Source organism: Tachypleus tridentatus, chromosome 13, assembly GCF_004210375.1.
Source record: "Tachypleus tridentatus isolate NWPU-2018 chromosome 13, ASM421037v1, whole genome shotgun sequence".
Taxonomy (NCBI): domain Eukaryota; kingdom Metazoa; phylum Arthropoda; class Merostomata; order Xiphosura; family Limulidae; genus Tachypleus; species Tachypleus tridentatus.
The window spans coordinates 251,665,953-251,692,846 of NC_134837.1; the positions used below are offsets into that span (position 1 = coordinate 251,665,953).

At 31.3% G+C, this 26,894-nt stretch overlaps 1 protein-coding gene across 1 annotated transcript in view; it reads left to right on the plus strand.

Annotated features, from left to right (window-relative positions):
• LOC143240057 (histone-lysine N-methyltransferase 2C-like) overlaps nt 1-26,894 on the plus strand; it is a 154,217-nt gene that overhangs the window by 121,813 nt on the left and 5,510 nt on the right. The window contains 20 exon segments of the mRNA XM_076481885.1: nt 487-643; nt 2,615-2,751; nt 4,343-4,457; nt 4,603-4,872; nt 5,028-5,198; nt 5,797-5,872; nt 8,444-8,616; nt 8,952-9,010; nt 9,509-9,770; nt 10,009-10,148; nt 12,511-12,597; nt 12,857-13,216; nt 13,876-13,986; nt 17,584-17,693; nt 18,697-18,940; nt 19,259-19,374; nt 23,195-23,312; nt 23,576-23,738; nt 24,877-25,013; nt 25,713-25,843. Coding sequence (XP_076338000.1) covers nt 487-643; nt 2,615-2,751; nt 4,343-4,457; nt 4,603-4,872; nt 5,028-5,198; nt 5,797-5,872; nt 8,444-8,616; nt 8,952-9,010; nt 9,509-9,770; nt 10,009-10,148; nt 12,511-12,597; nt 12,857-13,216; nt 13,876-13,986; nt 17,584-17,693; nt 18,697-18,940; nt 19,259-19,374; nt 23,195-23,312; nt 23,576-23,738; nt 24,877-25,013; nt 25,713-25,843 — 3,137 coding nt within the window.

Below are 26,894 nucleotides of genomic sequence, written 5' to 3' on the forward strand. Positions count from 1 at the left end.
TTCTTTTGTTCATTTTAAAACCTATTACTTCTTCAAGATTATCATTTTTCTGTTGCATTATACATTTTGAATGCTTTATATTTAACACTCCTACAAAAAGTGGGGCCTAATAGGTCCCAGAGCAACTTGAAAGGTTATTAATATTAGGCTAATAATTTTGTATTTAAATGAAATTGCCATTTAAATCCATTAATGAATGGATTAACGAGATTCCCACTGTCCCTATCTACTATCTAGCGAAACCACAGCCAGGCGAATGGGCTTGGAGAAATCAGGACTAGAAACGTCTTTTCGTAGGAGTGTTAAGTGTATCTTAAACTTATTTTTATTTAACTTTCATCTCAACATTTTTTTTTTTTTTTTGCATACTACACGTTGCTCATTGTGTGAAACGTGTTATGTAAATCTTGTACGTTTATTTCAGTGTTATTGTTGTTTTTTTTCTGTGTGTTTGTTCATTTCCATTTCCTTCCTCAATAATCACAGGATGTGAAGTCAAGAGAGATGGTGGAAGTTCAAGAGAAAACTTTAGATGATGTGGAAATCAGATTTAGTTTTTCAGAGACTACTGCTGATGAGAATATTTATCGTGATCAAGGCAACTTGCATTTTTGTAAGCATGAAATCCAGAAAGAGTCTTTGGGTAATTATTTACTCGACCTTACAGGTGGTTTACCTTATGACCAGTATGAGTTCCAAAGTGAATTATCTGATCATAAAGAACCAAACTTTCCTACTGAATCAGTGAAACTAAGAAATATGTAAACATTAAGACCAAATTAAACTAGTGAACATCAAATTTAGAAGTTTACAATGATGTTTCACTCAATCAACAACGAGATAAGAAATTAATGAATGAGGGGAAACAGTCAGAAACAGCTCTATTCTTATATTTATAGTTTGCAAAGCATTATTATTGTTGTCATTTTAAAATGACAAGTTTTACATTATTTGACCTTTACTATAAAACAGGTTAAGCAATGACATTAGATCCTTAAACACTGATTAAAAAAAATTATTTATAAAACTAGTTTATGTCTTATTGATTTAAAATCTTGAAAATAAACATCAGGAATAAGACCCAACATAGGTGCAAAATAAGTTTAATAAAATGACATACAAAAGAAAATATGGAGTAGATATGAAATTCAAAGGCACTGTGAGGTAATATAAATCTAGGAGTATAAAAATAATATGAAGCTAGATCTCAGACTTTGATTATAAATAGATAATGAAAGATTTAGTAATTCCATAAAAGTCCTGACAGAGAATTGGTGATTTAAACAGCCCACAAATAATTAGAGTTTATTGTAAGTCTTTGTCAGGCAAAAATGTATTATGTTCATTGTCTCAGGTTACATAAAAAAAGTTTGTATTTAAATAAAAATATCAGAAAACTAAAGCTTTTATGTTGAAGGGCTAACTTTTGAGAGATTTTCTGAATTTTCTTATTATAAGTGTCTGAAGTACATTTAATTATACAAATTGAATCTAATGTTATATCCTCACATGTAAACAGATACTGGAGGTACTGTTTATATTTATGTTCTGTTTTTGTCATGGACAAACAGTTATTAAAGTTTATCTTAGTCTTTTTTTTTTCTCTATTACAATTCTTCCATAATATTTTTTTTTATATTTGCTGTGCAGATACAAATTGTTTGTTTGTTTGTAGAGTACATACTTCACAACTGGATTTTAATCCATTCGGTACCACATAATATCCCCTGCACTTGAAGCTACAGGTGCATTATAAGAGTAACAATAGTTCAAAATTAGATATGGCAACAGATATCCTTTATAGTAACTTTGCCATAAATAAACTTTCTTTACAAGTACTTAGATGGCCCAACATGGCCAGGTGGTTAAGGCACTTGATTCATAATTCGAGGGTCGCAGGTTCAAATCCCTGTCACACCTAACATGCTCACCCTTTCAGCTGTGGGAGCATTTTAATGTGATGGTCAATCCCACTATTAATTGGTAAAAGAGTAGTCCAAGAGTTGGTGGTGGGTGGTGATGACTAGTTGCCTTCCATCTGGTCTTACACTGCTAAATTAGAAAAGGCTAGTGCCAACAGCCCTAAAGTAACTTTGCACAAAATTCAAAACAAATGAACAAGTACTTGATTATTTTTCCTTTTCTCTCAGTCAGTTTTATGGGAAATTTGTCATTATATTTTGTCTTCTAAGAAACTATTTTATAAGTAATAAATATACTTGTTAATTCTCAATAAGCTTGAAACATTTTCAGAGAACTAAAAAATAAGCTTCCATTTCTAAAACATTCTCATCATTTTTCTTGTAAATTCCTTCATGTGTTTCTTCAAAACTTTGTGAATGTTGCTCTCATTCTTTTTTTTCTTCAAGATGACAGATGTTATTGAATGTGAGTTGTGTCCAATCTCTACCTTCATTCCTTTTGACAGTTGGAAACAGCTTTCATTTAAATTGGTTAATTAGACGTGTCCTGACTGTTTTACTGTGTTTTAGTTTAAATTTCAAAAATGACAGTTATGTCAGAATGTGTCTATTCTTTAAAATATTAATTTTTGAAAGGCAACTTGGTGAGAATTTGTTAGTTATAATTGTTTGACCCTATTTGTTTTTTGCAGTTGGTCAACCCCAAGTTGACATTTTTCATAAACATTCGTTAAGTCTGGAAGGCAATGTGAACCAAAAAGTCTTACTGAAGGAATTACTTAAGAACTCTTCATTGGGAAAGTTAAGAAAAGAAATAGAGAAAGTTGAGGTAATAAAACTTGCTACTTTATGATTTGTCGCAGAGTTAGATAACATGATATGCACTTAGATACTTAGAAACCGGGTTTCGATACCTGTGGTGGGTAGAGCACAGATAGCCCATTGTGTAGCTTTGTGCTTAATTCAAAACAACAACAACAATCCTTCTGTGTACCACATAATTACTTTATTCATCCATGAAAAGCAACACATCACATTGGGAACACATTAGCAGTTTATCATACACCAACATACTATAAGTGTGAAATTAGTCACTTGAATAAATTAGTAAATGTGCCTAATTTCATTGTCCAAATAAAAAGATGCACGTGCCTTTCAAATATTTATTTTGATACGCAAAAGATATATTGATCACTAGAATAGAATGCCCTAAAACTACCATTTGTTAAATGGCTTTGTAAAAACTTCACTTGCCCACATGCTGCTCACTTACTCTCAACTAACGTCTGTTGTTACTAAGTTCAAGAAGGCAGTTGCAAGCTTTTTTAAAAAAAAAAACAACCAATATTCTGTTGGTTATAAGCATGTATTAATTAAGAAAACCTGGTTCTGAAAATTGCCATAAAAGGTGAGGATGTATATGGGTGGGACTTTTGTCATTGTTGGAAAAAATGTGTTAACATTTCAGCAAATGAAGAAGTTGGGGTATTAAAAACTTGAAAGTTTGTATAGACTTCATTATTATTTATAGCTTATAATATTAGTTAGATGCTGTAGAAGTTATACTATTACAGTTATATAAACTGAAAGAAGAAAAATTAGGAGTAAAGTAAGAGCACAAGTGAAAACTGAAAATTTTATCTTCTTTTGAAATGAAGAAATTAAAACTTTAATATAAACATTTGAATTATAAACTACATTCTTTTTGCCAGGTTTATTGATATACATTAATAACAAGCTAAATGTAAAACTGGCTCAGCGTGGCCAGGTGGTTAGGGTGCTTACTCCTAATCTGAGGGCCAAAGGTTCGAATCCACATCACACCAAACGTGCTCACCTTTTCTGTCATGGGGGTATTATAAAGTGATGGTCAATTCCACTCTTCATTAGTAAAAGAGTAGCCCAAGACTTGGAGGTGGGTGGTGATGACTAGCTGCCTTCCCTCTAGTCTTGCATTGCTAAATTAGGGACAGCTAGCACAAATAGTCCACGTGTAGCTTTGTGCAAAATTCAAAACAAAACAAACAAAAGTAAAACTTTAAAATATGTTAATGTACACATTGGTTAACAACCTGTTGATATTGTGGTGAATTTTAATTGTAAAATCTTCACTGTTATTTCAAAAACTCTATATTTGAAATATGTTAGTCTTCATTGCATGTACATTTATGCATTCTTTTTCTTAGACTTAGTTTGGCCTGGAAATAATTTCTTATTGCATTCAGAAAATGATACATTCAAATTTATTTTGTTGATGTGGCTATTTAACCTGATACTGTGGTACATTATTTTAATCTACTATTTTAGTAGAACTAAAAGAATGTCATTATATCACTGATCTCTATGTTTAAAAACAAATTTATTTTGTCTTTTTCTTGTGTGATGTAAGCTGATGAGAATAAAATGTATATATATTACAGGATATAAAAAACAACCAAGATACAGAATCTGGACCTGGAAAAGTAGAGCCATGTAATGAAGACAACAATAAAAAGTACCCTGAAGAACTTAAAGAAAAGAAACCATCCTATCTTGGTTTGTTATTACAATATTAATTTCCACACTGAATAGCAGTGTACATTTTGATGAAATTACAATAAGAAATTTATATGTTTAGCACAATTATAATTATTTCTGTAGCATAGTTTTCAAATCAGACTTGTGTATTTATTGCAAACAGACTTACGAAGAGCTCAGCTGGAGAAAGATCCAACACCACCACCTGAAGATGTCAAACCAAAGAAGAAAAGACCAAAGAAAAAGAAAGATGGACCACTTACTAAGAAGAAACAGGTAAAAGGATCTCAAGGAGAAGATGATCATGATACAAGTATGGATACTATGATGAGACATGTGAAAGCTATATCACCTGTTACAATTTCAGAACCTTGTATGAAGCCGAACTTCAATCTCTGTAAAGTGTTTGGAAGTGGAAACTTGAGAAATAAAGGTAAGACTGTTTTAACAAATATCTTTTATTGAATTGTTGTTTCTAACTGTACCTTATCTACAAAGTTCTTATTTGTCATTACTTCCTAAATAATGCACCTATTGTCGATCCTTACAATTAACATACTACCTTTATAGTAAAGATTTGATTTTCAGTTTTAGATTGCCGGTTACGAGGTGGTTACGGTAATGCTACTCTAATGAGCCAGTCTGATTATTACTCAACTCAACCATTTGATAGTGACCCACCAATGCCAACACCTGTTCCTTCAAATTCTCCACCTGTTAGGAGTTACTATTGTGATGAATTTGTTAATACAGTTGGAGGTGAGTTTAGCTCTGATCTGTAATTTTAAATGTGTGCCAAAACATTAATTTTTGGGTAAGTTTTTGTTAAATTTTTTTTCTGTATTTGTCACAGGCTTTAATTCAGTATGAATACCAGTTCACCGATGTAAAAATAAAACAAGAAATGAGTTATTTGTTTTAATAATAACAAAAAAAATCTGTACAATAATTTCAGTGAATACATATAAAAAAACAAATCTTTTTAACACCATAATTCATATTTATAAATTTACTGAGCTCATAAATTAATTATTTATTTTGCTTACTCGCTATTTGTGAAGTTGTGAAATTACTAAGTAATTCTCATGTTACTAAGTAATTATTGAGTGATATTACAGAATGGAGAACTAATAGAAATTAGTTAAAAATGAAATTACTCATTTTCTGTATAATGTAGTAACTAATAAGATGAATTGTAATTTCGATAGTGCACAAAGTTTAGAAAATATTTTTGTCTTGAATTTTCTTGTGAGCAAGAGAAGTTATTTACATTAACTTAAACTATGTTTTTGCAATGTGTGAAAACTTATTTATTGTAATAAAGTTTTGCCCACACATTATATGAATCTCTTTTTAGATCCTCCTGGTTTTATGGATGTTTCAGTATCAATATCCACACCCCAGTTGTTTATAAATCACAAAAGAATTATCAGGTTAGTGTTGAAACTTGTGTCTTGCATCTAAGAAATTTAAATTTCTATCAAGTGTGTAAAGAAGGTATCAAATGTTTTAATAAATTGAAATATAATTTGTTCTCAACAGAATTATTTGTATATTGTTATTACAGTAACTGTTAAAATTATGGTAAAGTTATGAAGTAATCATATAAGTTATTGTTTCATCAATGTAGTCCTAGCAGATGCTTCTCTATCTTTAACATTATGATTTCTCCACTGATTAATGAAAAGGGGTGGCTTGAGCTTAAAGTTCTAAATTACAAATGTTAACTGGAAAATACTCTTTTCAAGGCTAGCAGAGAACTGGTAATGTACAGTTTTAAATTTAACTTTTCACTGTGGGAAACGCACGTCACTAAAGCTTGATCTCATTTAGTGTTTAGAGTATTAACTTATTTTTATCATTTAGACCACATTGCTTAATCTGTCTAACACTAAAGACATGAAATGTATGTATCTATTTTTAGCCTTAAATTACAAATATTGTTAAAATAGAGGGTATTGGGAATGGCTGACAAACTTTTATTTTTCTTTAGTAAAGTTTTATTGTTTGAAACTTCAATAGAAACCAAAGTTTTGAAGGCATGGTATCACTTAAGTCGTAAGCAAACGGTGGATATAAATATACTTTAGTAGACACTTTGTACAACATATCAAAAGATTATTAGAGATTTTAACAAGTTTTAAAATTAGGTCATAGAATAACATTGTAAATTTATTTACCTGTTAGTATTAAGTGCAGTAAAATTTAAAGCAGAAGTATAGAAGTCACAGTGCTAATTTATCTCTCTATTGAATGTCGTACTTAATAAAGGTTTAACTGATGTTAGCCCTAAGATAAATTTCAAAATCTGTTACTTTTTATTTTAGAAATCCTTTAGTTAAAAAAGTTCTTTTGCAATAAAGATACTAATTTGATCACAGATATTTTGTGACTCTCTGCTAGTTGTTATTAAACTTTTTTTTGTCTGCATTTGCTCTGTGTTAGAGATTTTATAATCTGGGTTCAAATTTTTACAATATCACAAAGTACTCCCTGCACTTCAAGTAGTGGATGCGAGTGACAATGAACCCATTAACGTAGGTGGTCACATGGGATGGTGCTACTGATTAGCTGTATTTCTTCTGTTCAGTAGATCAAAATTTAGACTCTGATAGTATCAACAAATAAAAACATTAAATCATACAGGCAGCAACAAATAAAAATATGGTTAAATCATACAGGCAGCAACAAATAAAAATATGGTTAAATCATACAGGCAGCAACAAATAAAAATATGGTTAAATCATACGGACATCAACAAATAAAAATATGGTTAAATCATACGGACATCAACAAATAAAAATATGGTTAAATCATACAGGCAGCAACAAATAAAAATATGATTAAATCATACGGACATCAACAAATAAAAACACCACTAATTCATGCAAACATCAACAAATAAATATGTGAAGCTCTACAGCCTTGAACAAATAAAAATGCTACTAAATCATAGAGGTGAAATTTGCTTTCATATAAAGTTTATAAATGTCAGCCATTGTATATATTGATTGATTGTGTGTGTTTCATCATTAGTTGTGAAACTGTCATTACATCGTTACATGTTCAACTGATTGTATTCAATGCATTTATTCAGGACTATGTAGCAACAAAGTATTTAAGCGAATTTATTATCTTTTGTGCAAGTTTATTGTAATTAAAACTGATTGTAATATTTGTAAAGGTAATTGAACTAAATACCAAATAAACCTTTTTTATTCATGCTTGAAGTTTGTTTTTGCAAAATAAATAAGACCACATGAAAATAATCATAAAATTATTCTACATGTGCACCACAAACTGTACTCTGAAGGTATGCATGTTTGGATATAATGAACTATCTGATACTTAGTTTTTATGGAGGTTTTTACTTAAAAGGTTAGTAAAACAATGTTTTTAACCAACCTTCAGAGTTTCAGTTGTCAGTGGTTAAAGATATGGTGAAATACATGAAATAAAGTTATAAATTACAATATAAATCATTTGCTTCTTTCATTTTGTTTATCAGTGGCTCAGGAGTAAGCCTGAAAGCTTATAATGCTAAATCCAGATTAATGATGCATGTGGTTGGCACAGCACGGATAATCCATTCTGTAGCTTTGTGCTTAACTGAAAAACAAGCAAATATTCCATTTTGAACCATTCATCTATCAGATCAAATGTGACTTTCATGTGACGTCAGCTGTGTATTTTGTTACCGATTTTCTCATTCACTTTATTTGCATCACGTAGGTAGTAAAATTGATGTTGCTGCCCTTCATCTAGTTGCTTATCTACTTAAACTCTGTGTTTGTGGGTCCACGTTAGTTTTTGGCTGAGTATTGATTCAGCCAGTTCCTCACAACCAATACTGACAGAAAAATGAGCTTGCATAATCATGGCTCATAACCAGATCAGATTATACCAGCAAAGATGGTGAAAAGAACTAACATGTTCTGCATATCTGTCTTATAAATTATAAATAACTTGCTATTTTTTATGTAATTTTATATACATATTTTTAGAGATGCTGAATCTCCAGAAACTATAATCTCATCGTCATCACCTGAATGTGAAATGGTTGATCCTCCAGAAATATTTCCAGGGTTGAGTTTTATCAATAGCAATGAGAGTTCTTCCAGAGAGAGGTTGACTTGTTCCCCCATAGCTCCCATTGTAGCACCTATTCCAATAAGGGGTATGTGTTTTTATTGGATAGCACAGATAAATGAGCATGCTGTATGAAATGTAATACACAAACTATTAATGTAATTTTCACGTGAAATGTTGTATTATATTAATGTAAAACTTATTATTTCTTCTCTGTGTTTGTATGTGGAAAAAGCTGCATTTTTGAGATTAGGTGTTCAGTAACCCGTTATAAAAATCTAAGAAATATTTTCTTGAGTACTACATACTTTGCAAATATTTCTTGGATTTTGTGATTTTTATTATTATGATTATGCTCTCCATGTATGATAACTAAATTCTGAATAATTACAAAATAGAGTATTCTGTTTTGTTATTGACCAGCTTCAACAAACATAACTGATGGATCACCAACATCAGCATCAGATAGTGATGAAGAAAAGGTAAGTTGTTTGTTTCTTCTTTGTTGTTTATTTCAGTTGTAAGGGGAAGTATAAAGTTTGATAACAGTTGGTGATGATCAACCCAATAATGACAATTAAATGAAACCTGTTTTCCCAACCTCACTCAACTACTTCCTTTCATATGGAACAACTGGCGGAGTTGTTGCTTGATTAATACATTTATGAAGCTTTACAGAATACACTGAACCAGAAAAATCAGTCACTGTGCATAGAATTTCAAATAAACAATATGAGAAATAGATAAGTTTCAGAGATTTCCTAATAGATTAAAAAAATAATTAATTTCAAACTTTTATTGTGTATTTTGAAGTCACCCAGAAATATGTAAATTTCCTGTAATATAGTATAAATCATTAGTAGTTTGGTTTTAAATACTGCTTGTGTTATTTAAAAACTGAGTGTTATTCAGTTTTTGAATAATTTTGTACTGATATATTTGATGAGTGACAGTGAGGAGTACATAAGACTTCTTTTCAGGATAAAGAGAATGTCATAAAGGCAAAGAATCAACATGATTTGTTTGTCTACAAGAGTAAGAAGCTACGATTAGGCAAACATCCTGTCCCACTTAAAGACTGTGGTAATGTTGCAGTGACTTTGACCTTGTCTTCATCTGAATCTGATGATATTCAAGGAGTTCTTAATGCACTGGCTGACTTGCTGAAGATACCTCATCCAACCAGTTTTGAAGTTGATTGCACTGCTACTTCTGTGCAGAAGTTTGGGCTTCACAACAAAGGTATTAAAGAAATTGTGTGTATATGAGCATGTGTAACAAGAATGGAGATTGAATGAATAATGATTGTTGGGAGAAAAAATAACATGAGAAAAGTTAAATTGTGTTAAAATGCTGTGTAATATATTCAGTCCTACAATTTCACACATTTTAATAACAAAAATATACGATGTATAAAGTAATGTATTCATTACCACCATGATTTTAATCATTTCTTTACTGTTATTTGCTTTTTTCATAGCCAAACACCCAACTGTCAACATTAATCAGTCACTGTTAGATGTGAAACCTCGATTTTGTATGCATTGTGACGTTGCTATAGTTGGTGCAGGCATCCAGAAGAAAGCTTCTGAACTTCCCTACAGTTCCAAAGATGAGTGGGTAAGTTTTATTTAATGGCACGTGTGTTATTCCTGGTGTGTTTTATCATAAAGATAAATTGTTTTAGTGAAATGCCTCTTTTGTGGAATGCTATTAAAGTTCTAAATCTTTCAGCAGATGCTGGCTTTTACATTTCTGTAGTTTGTGTAGCATTCTCAAATTAAAACCTGAGGCATATAATATCACATAAAACTGCAGCTTCTGACAACCTGTACAAACCTGCAAGCCATTTCTTCACTTGGGTGTGGCACACAACTCTTAAAATAAAAAGTACAGCCTTTGTGTTCAAATTAGTATTCATTAACTATTTGTTCACTAAATGAACTTGAGTCCTAGTATGGTGTTTGACAGTCCACAATGATCATTTTCATTATACATATTAAAGGGAATAATAATTCACACAATCTGATGGTCAGGGAAGTGGACTCGCAATGCGTATGAGTGTGTGTGTCTCATGATCAAAACCTGTCCTCCAATGTTCTCGACCATTTCAGCCATGGGAATGTTATTAAGTGGTATTTAATCTTACTAATCATCAACAGAGAGTTGCCCAAAAGGTGGTGTTGGTCGGCTAACTTCCAGCTAGTCTATCACTTGAAAATTAAGTACAACTAGTGCAGATAGCCCTTCAGTAGCATTATGCAAAACCCAACAAACAGGCCCGGCATGGCCAAGCGTGTTAAGGCGTGCGACTCATAATCTGAGGGTCGCGGGTTCACATCCCTGTCGCGCCAAACATGTTCGCCCTTTCAGCCGTGGGGGTGTTATAATGTGACGGTCAATCCCACTATTCGTTGGTAAAAGAGTAGCCCAAGAGTTGGCGGTGGATGGTGATGACTAGCTGCCTTCCCTCTAGTCTTACACTGCTAAATTAGGGAAGGCTAGCACAGATAGCCCTCGAGTAGCTTTGTGCAAAATTCAAAAACAAACAAACCCAACAAACAAATTAATTTGCAGCTCCTGGCAACCTCTACGAACCTGTAAGCCATTTCTTCACTTGGGTATGGCACACAACTTTTAAAGTACAGAAATATAAATAATAATTCTATGGAGTGATACTGTGGTATGTAGTAACAATCAAGACAATGTTTAAGAGACAGCTAGTTACATCCTACTTATAAGGAAATTAACAGAATGAAGAACACATAAATGAAAACTGTTGAAAAAATACTCCTGAATGTACCTTAAAAATGATGTATTTTTTTCTAGCTACAGAAGGGTAATATGTAATATTTTTCAACTGCTCAAAGTATTTCTTCAAAGTCCTGAAGACACTCATTTAATTCAAGATTGTCAGCTAGAAAATTATTAATTGTATAAGATCTCTGCATCTGTTGATATTGACTACCAGTTGTTTCTGTATCTGTGGATAGATAGAAAAATGTATTGAATTATAGTAAAATGTTTGTTTCATTTGTGAGTATACAAGAAGTAAAGTAACATTATCCCTCTGGTTGTTATATTTCAACTGCAGTCTTGATATTTAAGTGCTGTAATAACATTATTTTCTGGTAAAACTGATTTTTATGTAAGTATTGAGTAGAACTGCAGAGGTGACCAGGAAATTTGTGGAATAGTCTATATTTGAACACCTGAATGAGTTTTCTAGTGTATGAATTAACAAGGGTGGACAAGTAAATATTATAACAAAGACAATTTTTATTACGACTAACTAAAAAGAAAATGAAGCATATGTGCAGGGAGTAAGACTGTTTCTTCCAACAGATTGTAATCAGGTATACAGCTTTCTGTCTCTCTCTCTTTAAGAATGGATCCATGTATTGCTAAAAACATTGATCTCCAAAAAGTAACTGAACATTTGGATATCTTCTTGTAACTGAACTAAAAAAACAAAGGTTCAGTTTAACCCTCGTTTCTTTGTTCAGTCAATGGCATATCGCATGATACTTGTTCTTTCACAGTATTTGCTGGCTATAGTATATATATGTATATACAATTTACCACTATCCCCTATAGCAAAAGAGATATGTAATAAATATTTTTGTAATTCAAACACGTAGAAAACCTGTGATACATCTTACAGTTATGATACTCTGATTTTTTTTTAATTGATATTTGCTCATTTTTGGAGGTCTGATTTCTTTAGTGATATATTTTAAAATGTTTTTTATAATTTAGTAATAAAATAAATTTTCTGTATGTGAGCACTGTTAATGGTAAAATATGAGTTTTCAAAAGATTGAGTACAGTGTCAAATAATTGCCTAAAATGCAAAATTTATATTGTTTAATAGTTTCTGAATAAGATAAAAATCCAAAGAGTCTTGGTTGTAACAACAAGGATAAGTTAAAGATATTACTGAATAATTTTTTTAATTACATAAATTATAACATCTCTATAGGAAAAAGATGAGGTTACTTTTTGCAACACCGACTGCTATGTTCAGTTTGCTCTGATGCACAAGTCAACAGCATCTTCTGATCAAGAGGTAGACATTGTTTTATTGTTCTTTTTCTCACTTTTAAGAGTTTTTGTTTCTTTGAACTTTAAAGAGTTTGTTTCTGAAATATTGCAAAAATTAAAATATGGTTTACGTGTACAGGATAGCTCAGACAAATTGCCTACAAATATACCATTGTGGTATGAATATCCTGCAATAGCAGGTCATTATTTATACATTAGTGTAACAGACGTTTCTTTGGTAGTTGAATTTAAAGCGGGGAACTTTTTTTTATCATTTGTCATAGAAGACAGCAACTGTTGTTAGTCATCTTGGTAATGCTACTCTATCAGAAAAATGTACCAGTACTGGAGAAAACAAAGGAGCTAGGATCTCGGAGAATTGTTGGACTGCAGAAGATGTGGCTAAATCTGAGACTGACAAACCTTGCAAGAACATTCTTCATGTGTCAGCTGAATCTTCTCCCACACCTGAAGTAGAGAAAACAAAACTAGATGTTGTCCAAGATGTTGCAAATGTTAGTGCTAAGACCAAAGAAGAAGAGAGAGTGCAGGATCAGTTTGTGTCTTTGAATGAAAAGACAAAAAGCAATATCAGCTGTGAAATTTCCAGAGCCAAAAAGCACAGTATTGTAGACAAACATAAGGTTTGTACAGTAATATTATGTATTTGTCTTAACAAGAGATTATATTAAAAGTGGTGACTTTATAAGTGAAGAGGTTCAGTCGTAGAAATAAAACTTTGTGAAATAATAATAATATAGTGATTTCATAACCCAGGGAACTCTTAGCACAATCCATTAGAGCTGGGCAAGTAATTTAATTAATTGATATATTTAAGTGTCTATGAGTGTTGAATAAAATTGCAAAATAGTCAATTAATCCAAATTAGCATTTCCAGTTTTGTGTTTTCGTTTATTATAGTTTTCCACGTTATATAGATATTGTCATTGTGACTTGCCATAATAATTTTTAATTACATCAACATTGGAAAGCATCACAGGTTATTACAATTATACAGGTCTTATGCAAGAACAATCAATTAGTTGAATGTAAACTACTAAAGAAACCAGTGATTGGCTCTTTTTGAGTAGTGAAATGTGTTCGAACATGACCAAGTGGCACTATCTTTGTTGTACATCAGCATTCAGTTATCAACATGCAATAACTGTTCTATTAAGTCACATGATTAGTGAAAGGTTATTATTTTTATGTGAATGTCAGTGACTATCAGATAGATTGTATTGGATAAAAAATGTTATACAGCATTTACAAAAATAATGTATACAAGTTTTTGTTTTTTCAGTACTCTGAACCACTATCAAAAAAGTGGCACGGTTTGCGATGGAAGTTTTGGAAGGAAGGTTCTTCGTCTTCCCCAATGAATAGAAATTTATCTGAAAAGGACCTTGGGCAGGTAACTTCTGTAGTAGTGGATAAGGTTTAAAAAGAAAATAACTAAATACATTTTAAATTTATTCAGTAAGAATTAATTGGAACAAACACAGTACGTAAATGGTGGTGTGTGTGTATAGCTATAAGTAAATGAAATTCAACAGTATAAGGGTCTGTCTTTAACTATTTAAGAATATATTTGTTTAACTTTTTTCATGAAAAATGAAATATAGAATATTGTCAAGTCTAATGTAAGTTAACCAAAACATTTTTGTTGTGACTACAGAAGTGTACGGTATCATTGTACTTTAGAACCTGGTTGAAAATGTGTTGCTCTTATTGTAAGACGACTTGCATCACTGTTTCATTGTGGTTGCTCAGCTGCATGTCTTGAACAAAGATTGTGTTTTGTTTTTGTTTCACTTTGTGCTTCTCAACAGTTAATTTGTACAAAACATACAACTTGAACATTGTTTTTGAATTAACTTTTAATTAACTAGTTTTTGTTGTCTTTTTATACCAGTTTTCTTATCAACAGTTAATAGATGCAAAATGTGGAGCTGACAGCTGTTTCTGAATTAATTGTTGATCAACTAAAGTCTACTTGTTTTTTGTTTTTATATGATCAACTTTCAATGTTTTGTCATGGAAAATAACCCCTTAAACCTTGTCAGTAGATTATATCAGACAGAAGTAAGGTCTTTCTTTTGATAATGAATTGTATAGCATAATGGATATTAATATAAGTTTACTCTTACTGTGGGAGATGTTAAAACCCAGAGTGATAATTCTGTGTAACATTAGGCTTTTGAACACTTTAAAATGTGATTTATGTTCCAGTAAATTAGTTTGAAATTGAGAGGAATGCATGAAAATTGACATACATTTAGATCTGGAGATTTATGTAAAAGCAAAATCCTTCACAAATCTTTTTCCAAAGAGCCACCATATTGAATTCTAACAAGGCCACCATGAAAAGTTTGTTTTATGGAAACCTCTACTTCTAATGTTCATAATGTAATGACATTCTAGCATAATCTTAATGCCCATAACTACATTTTACTAATTAAAGAGTCTAGATATAGCACTAATTTGGTGTATGAATCTTTTTAGTTTCAATATGGCTATTAGTTAATGTTTAAAACATTTACAGTACAAATAACATTGTGAATTTATATGATAGATTGCACCATGCAACAGTAAGATGTTAAAATTATCTTTCTTATCTCAGAAAAGCCCCCCGCAAGTACAGCGGTATGTCTACGGATTTACATCTATAAAATCAGGGGTTCAGTTCCTCTCGGTGGGCTCAGCAGATAGCCAGATGTGGCTTTGCTGTAAGAAAACACACACACATGCATATATATCTGAGAAAAATTATTTTTATTGAATTGTGTTGTAAGATACATTTTCATCTGTGAATAGACATACAGTGCATAATCTAACAAAAATAAGTTTCCATTACTCTTCAGAGCATAAACCTGTTCTTGGTCTCTCGTTGTGGCTTGTGAGAAGTCAAAAGAAGTAGCAAACCATTCTTCTTGATAGTGTCAGTTATTGGTATGGAGCATTGTTCTGATTGCTCACACATGTAGGTTTTATGCTGTGGCTGTCCCGGTTGCTGGACACAGCACACTACAGGAATGGGCATTATATCTCTTCTTTCAAGTCATACACATCTGTACTGTCTTTTCTGAATGTGTTGCTGGATTCCTCCATGATTGATACAAGAGCTTCAACATCATTTTCAAAGACGTTTTGCATATTGTACCTGTACTCATGATGATGTACATTATCATCACTTGCTAGCAACAAACTTACTGATATGGCTACTTCTGATGTAGTGTCTCATTTCTGCAGAATTATTAGTAATTTCTTGCAGCTTCTACGTATCTTTTGACCCCTTTATTTCCCTGTTTATACTTTTTGGTTCAGTGCCATGAGGAAAAGACGTGCATATATTTTTGAAAGATAAACTTTATCGTCTTGAATTCTTCAAAGATTTCGGCGTAGTCCACTGGTAAAACCCTCATGTTCTTGATCTGTTTACGAATCTTATAGAAATAGTTTTTAGATCCTTTGCGAACAAGCATGGAACGGCTTGTCCTAAGAACTGAATATGAAATTGCTTTCTCGGTGGGACCTTGCATATTTCATGACCATAAACTCCAGATCCAAAATTGTGGACCAGTACATTTATTGAGTATTTTTCATATTGTTGTTTAGTCTATGTCCAGTGGTGCACTGTAGTCTGAGTCAGTATAAGCTCTGTAGGCATTTGGCTACAAGACATACAATATTTTCATCTGTCTTTTCTTGTCACAATGCACAAGAACCAAACAGTAACTTAGTTTTGGTATTCAGTTTTCCTGGTAGTAAGTATTGTTTGTATTTCCTTGTCATGTAAGGAAATTCTCCTTAGTGTCATGTGTAAACTGAAATTATTTAATAAGTTGATACCACCACCACAAAGGTCTGACCACTGTTCCTTCTAAGCTGTGCAGCTACAAGACAACCAGTCAAGTGCCACACAGTTCATTATTCCAGCCACGCAGATTCTAAGAGAAAGAGTCTCATCATGTTAGAGGATTTAATGAACCCTGGCAGTCAGTAGGCCAAAAGCCTAAGTGACCAACATGCAACATATCTAAGCAACTATTGAGCCAGCCAATAAGTTGATAGTCTGAAAATAGTCCCCCTTCTCTCCAGAAAACAAATAAACTTGTTGCACACTTCCTCACATTGCATTGCTATTGATGCACATGAAAACATTCATTCTGCACATGAACAAAAGAAATTGGTGCCAATTTTGCATGTAGTTATATAAATTCATTGTGGAAAGAAATCTTGCAGAAGTCACTCTGGTAAATTATTATCAACTATTATGTGTATTTGACATATAATTTATGAGAATCAAAATAAATTATTTTGAATGTAGAATTATGAATAATGAAATAGTAATGGTTGTAAAATAAGAGTAGCTTATGTATATGCTTAAATGATAAAATGAAACTCACTGCCCAAGACAGTATGGCTTTAGACATTTTTATAAGAATTAGAAGCGTGTAATTACGGTGGTGTTTTATAGTGGTCATGATAGAATCCATCATGGTAGCTGTTTGGGAAAATGTCTGTTATGGGTCATACTTTTATTGAATCTTCATATGACGTGTGATGTCTACACATATACCAAATTTTAGGTATACAGATGATAATTCTATGTTTACTTGAATTGTAATTGGGTAATGCTGGTTTCAGTGGTGGCTGTTTGGAGAAAGACTGGTAGTAAGTCTTACTTTTATATGAATTTCTAAATAATATTTGCCAATTTTTCATGCATTTCTCACCATTTTTGAAATTTCGAGTTCCTGTCTACTACATTATTATTTGTAGCCTTTAATTTAGAAGGATGGTAATACATCAAATGTCCATATTAATGTTAATATGTTTGAATATATAAAAATTCTTCAGTTATTTAAAATTATTCTAAACTAAAAATTTGATATTAAAGGAATGAATTTTTATAAAATGGATATTGCTTTAACTGAAGGAAAAAACTGTTAATATGTTGTATGTGTTTAGCACTGATAAGCAGTATTGTTATTTAATGTTTATATAGACATTCGACACTACATCAGTCTGTGTCAAACCAAGCAGGGGGCTGAAAGATGAAAGAATGTGTGTTTTGTGTCATGAAATGGGTGATGGTGACACAGAAGGCCCAGCCAGGTAAGAAGTTTCTTCAAGATACTTTCATATTTTTAGTATAAGATAAATAACCTGCTACTTCCAAATGTTTTATTTTTTTGTTAGTTCTAAAATTCTGTAATGTGTGGGAGATCGTAAGTACAGAAATCTACAAACCATTCTCAGATTGTTTTTTTTTTAAGTTCATCTGGAAATTATTTAATATATTAGTGCTTATTGACTGTGAAACATCATCCTGCAACACCACTGTGCTTAATTCAATGTATGTGCTTTCATTTTAAATATGTTTGTGTCTGTTTAAAGACAAAGTGAGAAAAATAATAAGTCATTACTTTATTACCAGATCTAACTATTTGGATTCATTACACTTTCATTGTGTTCAGCTGTTAATCTTAAAACATTTGCTCCTGTGTTGCTCATACATAATTGGCATGGTTTTACGGTAATGTACTGCATCACTTACATACGAGTGATGCACAGTATGTGATTCACAATATTTTAAATTTGGACTATTTGAATCCGGTTTGCAAGGCTTATTCTTGAGCTTTTTTATGGTTTTAAAATTATGTTTAGGCAGAAAAACACTTGTATGTACATATTATATCACAATACAAAAGTAATTATGTGTGTGTGTATTATAAAACAAAAATTTGAAGTGTAATTTTTTTTTTCATCAATTTGGTTATTTATTACAAAAATAAAATATACCTCTTCTTAGAACAAAAACAGAGTGAGTGCCATGGACTTGGAAGTAAATGGGCTTCCACAAGATGTATTTCACACATTTTTTTGAAATTAATAAAAACTATATTTATACCTTATAACCCTAAAGCTGGCAAAAAATTGCTTTTGGTATAATAAAAATAAAGTTAAACCAAGGCAAAATTCTGCTGATATGACCTTGGAAGTGAATGTGTTTTTACGTTTCTGTCACAGGTAACAAATAGTTTAAGTGGGAGAATAAATGTTTAAATTTGTGTTAAACACTATATCATCATTATAAACATCTTATGTATTTTTGCAGATTACTTAATGCAGATGTTGAAAAGTGGGTTCACTTGAACTGTGCTCTTTGGTCTGCAGAAGTGTATGAGACAGTGAACGGTGCTCTGATTAATGTGGAAACAGCCTTCAAACGAGCAATGGTGTCAGTTTGTGTACGATGCCAAATGATTGGTGCTTCATTACACTGTTTTAAACCCAGGTGCACTAACGTTTACCATTTCCCATGTGCATTTCAGGAAAAATGTACTTTTTACAAGGATAAGGCAAGTTCTTTTTAACCAAGTAAGATTACTTGTAAAGTAGGATTTATTTATTATTGAATTTTTGACTTGAAGCGTGAACTGTACTTGTTAAGGATTCAATCTCTCTTTCTGCTACCATGGTTAAGTAAAATCTGGTATGTATTTAATATTGGTTTCAAATACCGATTTATAACTCATTTTGAGTATTTAAAATCAGACAAACTTAAATTAGTAAAGCGAGATAATTTTTAAATAGTATATAGTCAGCATTCTTGTTGAAACAGCTGATGAAGGTTATGATGTTTCATCATAATAGATTGAACATTTTATTTTTTCCAGAGTATGCTTTGTCCACAGCATGTACCCAAAGTTCCTGTACTGGACAATGAATTAGAATCTATGGCTGTTTTTAGAAGGGTTTACATAAACAGAGAAGAACACAAGCAAATTGCAAGGTATTCTTGTAACTGTAGCTCTAAACCAAAGTCTCCTTTAATCTGTTTTGTTTTATATCAAATAACACTTGTCATTTAAACTCTTTATTATTTAAAATCTTTTTTCTTTGACAGCAAGGTTCTTTAGGTACATAGGTTTTGTTTTTTTTCATATGTATGTATTTATGCATGCATATTTCTGTGTGTGCGTGTGTGTGTATAGAACACCAGATAATTATTATAGCTTGAAACACTGTATGGCAGAACAGATAATTAGAAAGTGTTGTCACAAACACACTTCTCGTAACTGAATGTTTATGTTGTTTGCTGTAGTATCTTACTTATTGACGAAATTTCAAACTATCTAAGATGTTATAGCATTTTTATTTTATATTTAAAGTTATAATATCTTAAAATATTTTTGTCTTACAAGAACTTTTACAATTTTCTCTAAATGTACACTAAAATCACATACTTTATTTAGAAAGACATGAATACAGTACGAGGTATTTTAAAATTGATCAAAGACAGTGTTAAATATGCTTCCTGTGATTTTAACTCATCATGTGAAGACTATTCCTTTGTTTGTGATATAGCCACATGCATTTGTACCCTAACAACTACATCATATTATTGAAGCAGAGAGAGAAAACATCTACTACATAAAAATGAAAAGCCTTTTGTCCATCACATCAAAGTCTACCACAACGAGCAAATTTGTCTTTTTAAAATTCTTCCAGTTGTATATATGTGCATAACAGATGATGTACTACTTTGGGCATATAACTAGATTTGAGGGTAGAATGGTAGAGATCATAATGAGTAATAAACCTGAATTGGGTAAATTCACATCTGAACATCTGTACTGCTATCACATAAAATCATAATGATTGGCTGAAATGCCCCATTATGTCTGCTTGGTTGTCAAAGAAACACAGTGATGGAACCTCACGAAATTTTGTCCATATGGAACTATTGGCTACAGCTCTATAATGCCCTGCGTGTGTTACTTGTTGTAGTAAATTTTAGTTTTGAAAATGCCCAAGTTAAATGTGCTTCTTTGGCCAAGCATAACAATAAAGCCAAAAGCAGAATAAGAGTCTAATGAGAAGAATTTGAAATTTGTAATAAAAGTCTAAGCTCTTACCATCACAGTTAGTAATATGCAGAGCCATACAGTTGAGTGAGTAGGAATATATGTTTGAGAATCAGTTTTTCATGTTCTAATCTAAAAGAATTTATCAAGATGAAAATTTGAACTTAAAAATATACAGAAGTTAGTCTTTCTTAACCTGAAGATGACCTAGTAAGGTTGAAACGTTGTTCTTTCCTTATCAGTAAGTACCCATACCAGCCGTTCTGACATTCATTTATACAGAAGTTAATGTTCCAGTCAGGCTATACTTGAAGCAGATGACCTAATTTACATACAAAATGTTGTTTTAGTGAAATACTATAAATATTACAGTCATTCTCTACACACATACTGTTACTGGATTATAATTAAGTTTTAGAAAACATGTTTATAAAACCTTTATTTAGATATAATTGTGAGAAGAAAAATTAATCATTATTTACTGTAATGTGATGGACATTAAGATTGTGGTTAATAAATTTAATGCTACTTTTCCAGACAGTCAGTCAGTTGTGCAGTGTAACACAGATCTGTAAAATCATGTACAATATTTTATCGACTAAACAAATTTTAAGTATATCTTTGGTGAACTTGTGTTCGTTTTTGAACAAGTAGCTTCTAAGATATAATCACTTTGAATATAGCTTTTTTTTTGTAATACAGTACATGAGGATATAAAACATATAAAATTAAAGAATATTACATGGTATGACTTTGATTATGAGAAATGATCATAATTTAGATCTGTTTATAAACTTTTAATGTCCAAACCTGACGTCTTATCTAAATTTCAAAAAAAATTCAACCACAATTGGAAAATTGGGTGAGCAGAATTTTTATTTCATCTCAATCATTTTTGAACCTGACTGTTTGTTTTTCTAACATCAAGAATAATTTTAAATATGAATCTTTCCTTTATAATCACTTGTATATGCACTGAAAAAAAGGATTAATTGCTTTTAATTTTATATTTATATGTGTGTTTAAAGATACTGTGTAGTGTAGAGTATTGTTAGTGTATCCATTGCCACAAAAATTAGCTTCTCTATTCAGTTGGATGAAAGTAGGCTGTAAACTGGCAGTGGATGTTGTTGACTAGTATCCTTCCTTTCAGTTTGAAATTAGGGATATTTAATAGCCTTTGTGTAACTTTTGCAAAATTTGGATAAAGACAGGCAAACACACAGTTTGTATCAAGCTTCTCACAGTATTTGATATATTTTGAAGCAAAGTATTTGTACACATAATACTTTAAATAACAAGGATATTTTTTATTTTGCATGTGTATCTCCAAAAAATAAATTGAAGTGATTAAGCTTTGTATTAAATAGGCATCTATCAAACTGGTTACCCACTTTTATTACTGTGGCTGAATTTGTTTTTAAAATTTAGATAAAACTTCAGGCTTGGGCATTAAAGGTTTATAAATATATTCTCTCATAATCATAATTTTCTCATAATCAGAGACATACCATGGTGTGCTGTGAGCTAACTTACAACCAGTATTCAGTGTTTTAAAGCTGGTACAGTAAGAGACAGACTGCTGAAACATTAGTAACTGTAGTTAATACCTCAACATCAGTTGTCCTACTTTCTTTTAAGACTGTGTACTATAGTTAGTGCATATTTTTGTTATTAAAGGGAAGGATTCAATCTGACATTCCAAGTTAATTTTTTTTTATTTTACATAGCAGTTTTTGCTGTTTATTTTGTCAGTTTTTGACTTTTTTTTGTATAATGGTGAAAGCAACAGAGAGATGGGATGAAGTTTTTGATTTTTCATTTTGGGTAAAGAAGGAATTAAAAGTTGACAGTGGCTGTACTGACCATTAGTCACCAGTTATTATTCATTATTAATCTTTTATTAAAAGTTGACAGTGGCTGCACTGACCATTAGTCACCAGTTATTATTCATTATTAATCTTTTATTAAAAGTTGACAGTGGCAGTACTGACCAAGCCATTAGTCACCAGTTATTATTCATTATTAATCTTTTATTAAAATTGACAGTAGCAGTACTGACCATTAGTCACCAGTTATTATTCATTATTAATCTTTTATTATTATTACATTGTGATTTTTTCCCATCAGTTATGTTTTTATGATGCATACATATATATATATTTATGGTATTAATGTTAAAATGCAAGATACTTCAGTCAAATAGCTTATTATGTAAATTATTTTTTCAGTGATCTAGACTTCTAATTATTTACTTCTGTTTCTTTTGTAAGAATAGCTGTTTTTTCATCCCATTTTTGATTTATTTTTTTAAGGTTCTTTTACTGTTATATGTTAGTTGAACATTTCTTTTTTTTCATTCTGTCTATCCTGATCCCTTCTGTTCTGCTGTTTTTCTCTGTTTTATTAATGTATTACTCAATTTTAATACCCAGTGTCCATTTATCAGAGCCATATAAAAAACATATATTTAATCAGAATTTGAACTTTAGTCTATGCACAAGAATATTTTCCTTGTCCTGTGGATTTACATTATGTACATTTTTTCAGTCTGTTTCTCACAAATTGTTTCCTGTAGTTTATGAAAATGTTGTTTGTTTTATAGTTGTGCTTATATAGCACCATCGGTTGAAAGAAGCCAGCATAATAAGATAGTAATATAGACACACACACACACACACACACATATAGCATGGTTTAGTTTGTGATTTGCTATCTCTGAAAATAATGTGTTTTATTTTTCAGTATGATTCATCAAGGTGATAAGTACCTCATCCGTATTGGTAGCCTCATCTTATGTAATGTTGGGCAACTTCTGCCTCACCAGCTGCAAGCTTTTCACAGCCAAACTTCCATTTATCCTGTAAGTTTCAATTACATAAAATACTTTGTTATTGGTTGTAAAATACATTATATACTAGAAGTTTACAGTAAAAATTATTCCATGATAAGAAAGAAATTGAAAAAAGCATATTCATTGCTCTATTTATATAATAAAAATAAAAATTTGCTAGTTGTAATCAGTAATGTAGTAGAAACATGTGGAATAAACTCTAGTGACTATTAATACAGTATAATTAAAACAAATACCTTTGTACTCACGCTGAAGTGAACTGATCTGTGTAGGTGGGATATAAAGCTGTTAGGATGTACTGGAGTATTCGAAGACTTGGAAAGCGTTGCCGCTATGTGTGTAGCATCAGCGACTTCAGTGGAAAACCACATTTTCAAATACAGGTGCAGGAACCAGGCCATGATGAATTTACTTTAAAGGATTCAACTCCTAAAGGTGAGAGACATTAGTGTGAATTTTGGAGTTCTTGTTTCTTTCAGATATTAACTACATAAATTATGTTTAGAAAGTCAAAGTGACTACAAAGTTATGTAAATGTTCAGTGACATGTAATTGGATTAATTCTTAGTGGGTTTTACTGCACGTATTGTTTTAAAGTTTGATACAAATGAATAACATTGTGTTTGTTTTTAATGTCATCTAAGTAGTATCGTTATTTTTACAAATAAAATTTCTACAGTTATTTGTGAGGAAAAAAACACAATCATAACCTCAAATGCTAGAACACTAGACTTTATCAGCAGGCTTATGTGTTTCTAAAACAGAATAATAGATATCTGTGCAACAAAATTACTTTGTTTTTTTCATTATTGCTTTAAAGACAAACAGACAGTGAGATTAGGGTTAGATGTAGAAAACCAATGTAAGTACATGTAGATGAAAAAAGTGATACTGTGTAAAAATGTGTCTCGGAACGGCTGGTGTGGGTGTTAACACTTTTATTGATAAGTTGAGAACAACGTTTCAACCTTCCTAGGTCATCTTCAGGTTAAGAGATACTGTGTAAGTAACAGGCATCTTTTAAAATAACTTAATCCTTTAGGCACGTCTGTTGCCATGTTGCATCCACATATTGTGGTTTCAGTTTCCCACTAGAAATGAGAAACAACTGCGCAAAATCATTAGATGAAGTTTAATTTGCACAGGTGATGATCTCATCTGCAGATTTATATGTAACATGGCATGTGTTGCTATTCAAAATATATACAGCTGAAAATTATTTAATTTTCATGAGAAAATGGACCCAAAATGGTATCAATTTGCTCCAGTTTTTTTTCCTAATTGAAGAGACATTTGAGTGTGTGCAAGCTTACAGTGATTCTGGCTCTGAACCTGGATTATTTGATGAGAATTCTAAGCATGATATGACCAAAGAAGTATGCACCTAAGATTAATGACACATAAACTGCTTAATACATAAAAGTAAAAGCATTAAAAATCATAAATTATAACATCTGCAAACAATTCCTTTCTCTATTTCAGTACACACACACACCTTAGCTTAAAAAAGACTAAGTATTTTATTATGAAGATCAGACTAAAATATGAAATGTCGTGTGTTTGTTTTTTTCAGGTGTATGGCAGCAAGTCTTAGAACCAATACAAGAAATGCGTCAACAAGCTAAAACTATTAACGTCTTTCCAAATTTCGTCACAGGTGAAGATCTGTTTGGTCTAACAGAACCAGCCATTGTTCACATTCTTGAATCTGTAAGCTAAAAATATTATTTTTTAAACTCATTACTTGAATGAGATTTTTTTATCATAACTTGTTTATTTCCTGACATTTTTAAGAGTCATGATTTGTTTGGTTTGCTGTTTTTTACATTTTACATAAGCCTAAAGTCTAGTGTGTATATGTGTGTGTGCGTGTGTGTCGTAGTATACCAGGACAGAATATCATGTGTATATGAATATGTTTATATAATCATAAAATTTTAAGCCACAAACCAAAACATTAACATGAATTTTTTTTAAAATATGCTGCACATTTTCAAAAAAGGATCCTAGGGTAAAAGCTGCAACATGGGAATATAAAATGTATCCTAGATTTTGGAGGTGACTGCAGAAGTAAGACCCACATTGTTGTCTGATAGATGGTGTATCCCAACCACTATGTGGATCCTACTTCTTCAGTCACCTCCAAAACCTAGGATACATTTTATATTCCCATGTTGCAGCTTTTACCCTAGGATCCTTTTTTGAAAATGTGCAGCGTATTTTAAAAAATTTCATGTTAATGTTTTGGTTTATGGCTTGAAAATTTTATGAGAATAATATAATTAATCAGAGGTTGGGATTTGCTGCTTTTTAACACAGTCCTTCCTCATAATTTTGTTTATTCATTTAATTTCATTTAGACATAATTATTTAATTTTACTTATATATAATTTCACTGAACTTTTCCAGCTTCCTGGAGTAGATTCTCTCACAGACTACGGTTTTCGTTATGGTCGTTCGTCATTATTAGACCTTCCTCTAGCCATTAATCCAACTGGTTGTGTCCGCACAGAGCCAAAACTGAGTACTCATTTCAAAAGGTGAGCTGATTTCAAATGTTAGTTTGAGAAAGATGTTTGGGTTTTTTCACATATGGCCTGTTTATCATTAGAGATCAAAAATATTTTGTATTTATGCTATTAATGTTGTTGTTTTTTATTGACATTTTTTAAAGTACTGATATGCTTCTTTCAATTATTTTTTTAGTAATAACAATAAAAAAGAAACAATTAGCCTTCTCCCAGTGGGAAACCTTTTCACTTCATTAACATTAGGCCTTATAACTTCTCAAGGAGTTTAATAGCCTACTAATTACCATAACAGACTCTGAACTTGTTTTCAGGTTGTCGAGACCAGTATCAAATGTACACCATTATTATTTTGTCATAGTTTTTTTTTAGATATTTTTTTCCATTCTTGAATATTTCTTTGTGTTAACTGGTATTTGTATAAAAGTCACAAGTTTTCTAGTAAGACAAGATACCGGGTAAATCTAGTTACATTTATAGCTTATTACAGTTGATGATAAATTGTTCATATAACTAATGGACCCAAAATACAAAATAATCTTTGTACACCATCAGCCAGTTTCCAATTACTCTGTAAAACGTTACTGTAATTGAGGCAGCCAACTAATAGATACTAAGACACAGTGGATTATTTTTATGGAGAGATGTGATTATTAGAACACAAATAGCTACTTTGTCAGTTTATGAGTTGTTTTTTAACATTTATGGCAGCAAAATAGAATATCAAAATAAATGTATTAATGAACAATAATTATTAAGTTGAAACATTGAATATGTGAAGTAAAACTTCCTAATGAACAATAAAAAAATATAGAAAAAGTAAATCATATACATGTTTTAAAGCTGAAACACTCAATTCTATTTAATAAGTTTATTTTGAGTTTCACATAGTTTGATTTGATTCTACTGTGAGAAGGTATTTTGATAAGACTAGCTGAGGGTGCCTATAAAGGAAAATGTTAGAATAATATTCCCTTTCCTGCTTTCATTGTTATTATTAAACCCCTGATACTTTCATTAGATGTTAATTGCATATCCTACTTTGTGGTAGGTAATAATTAAC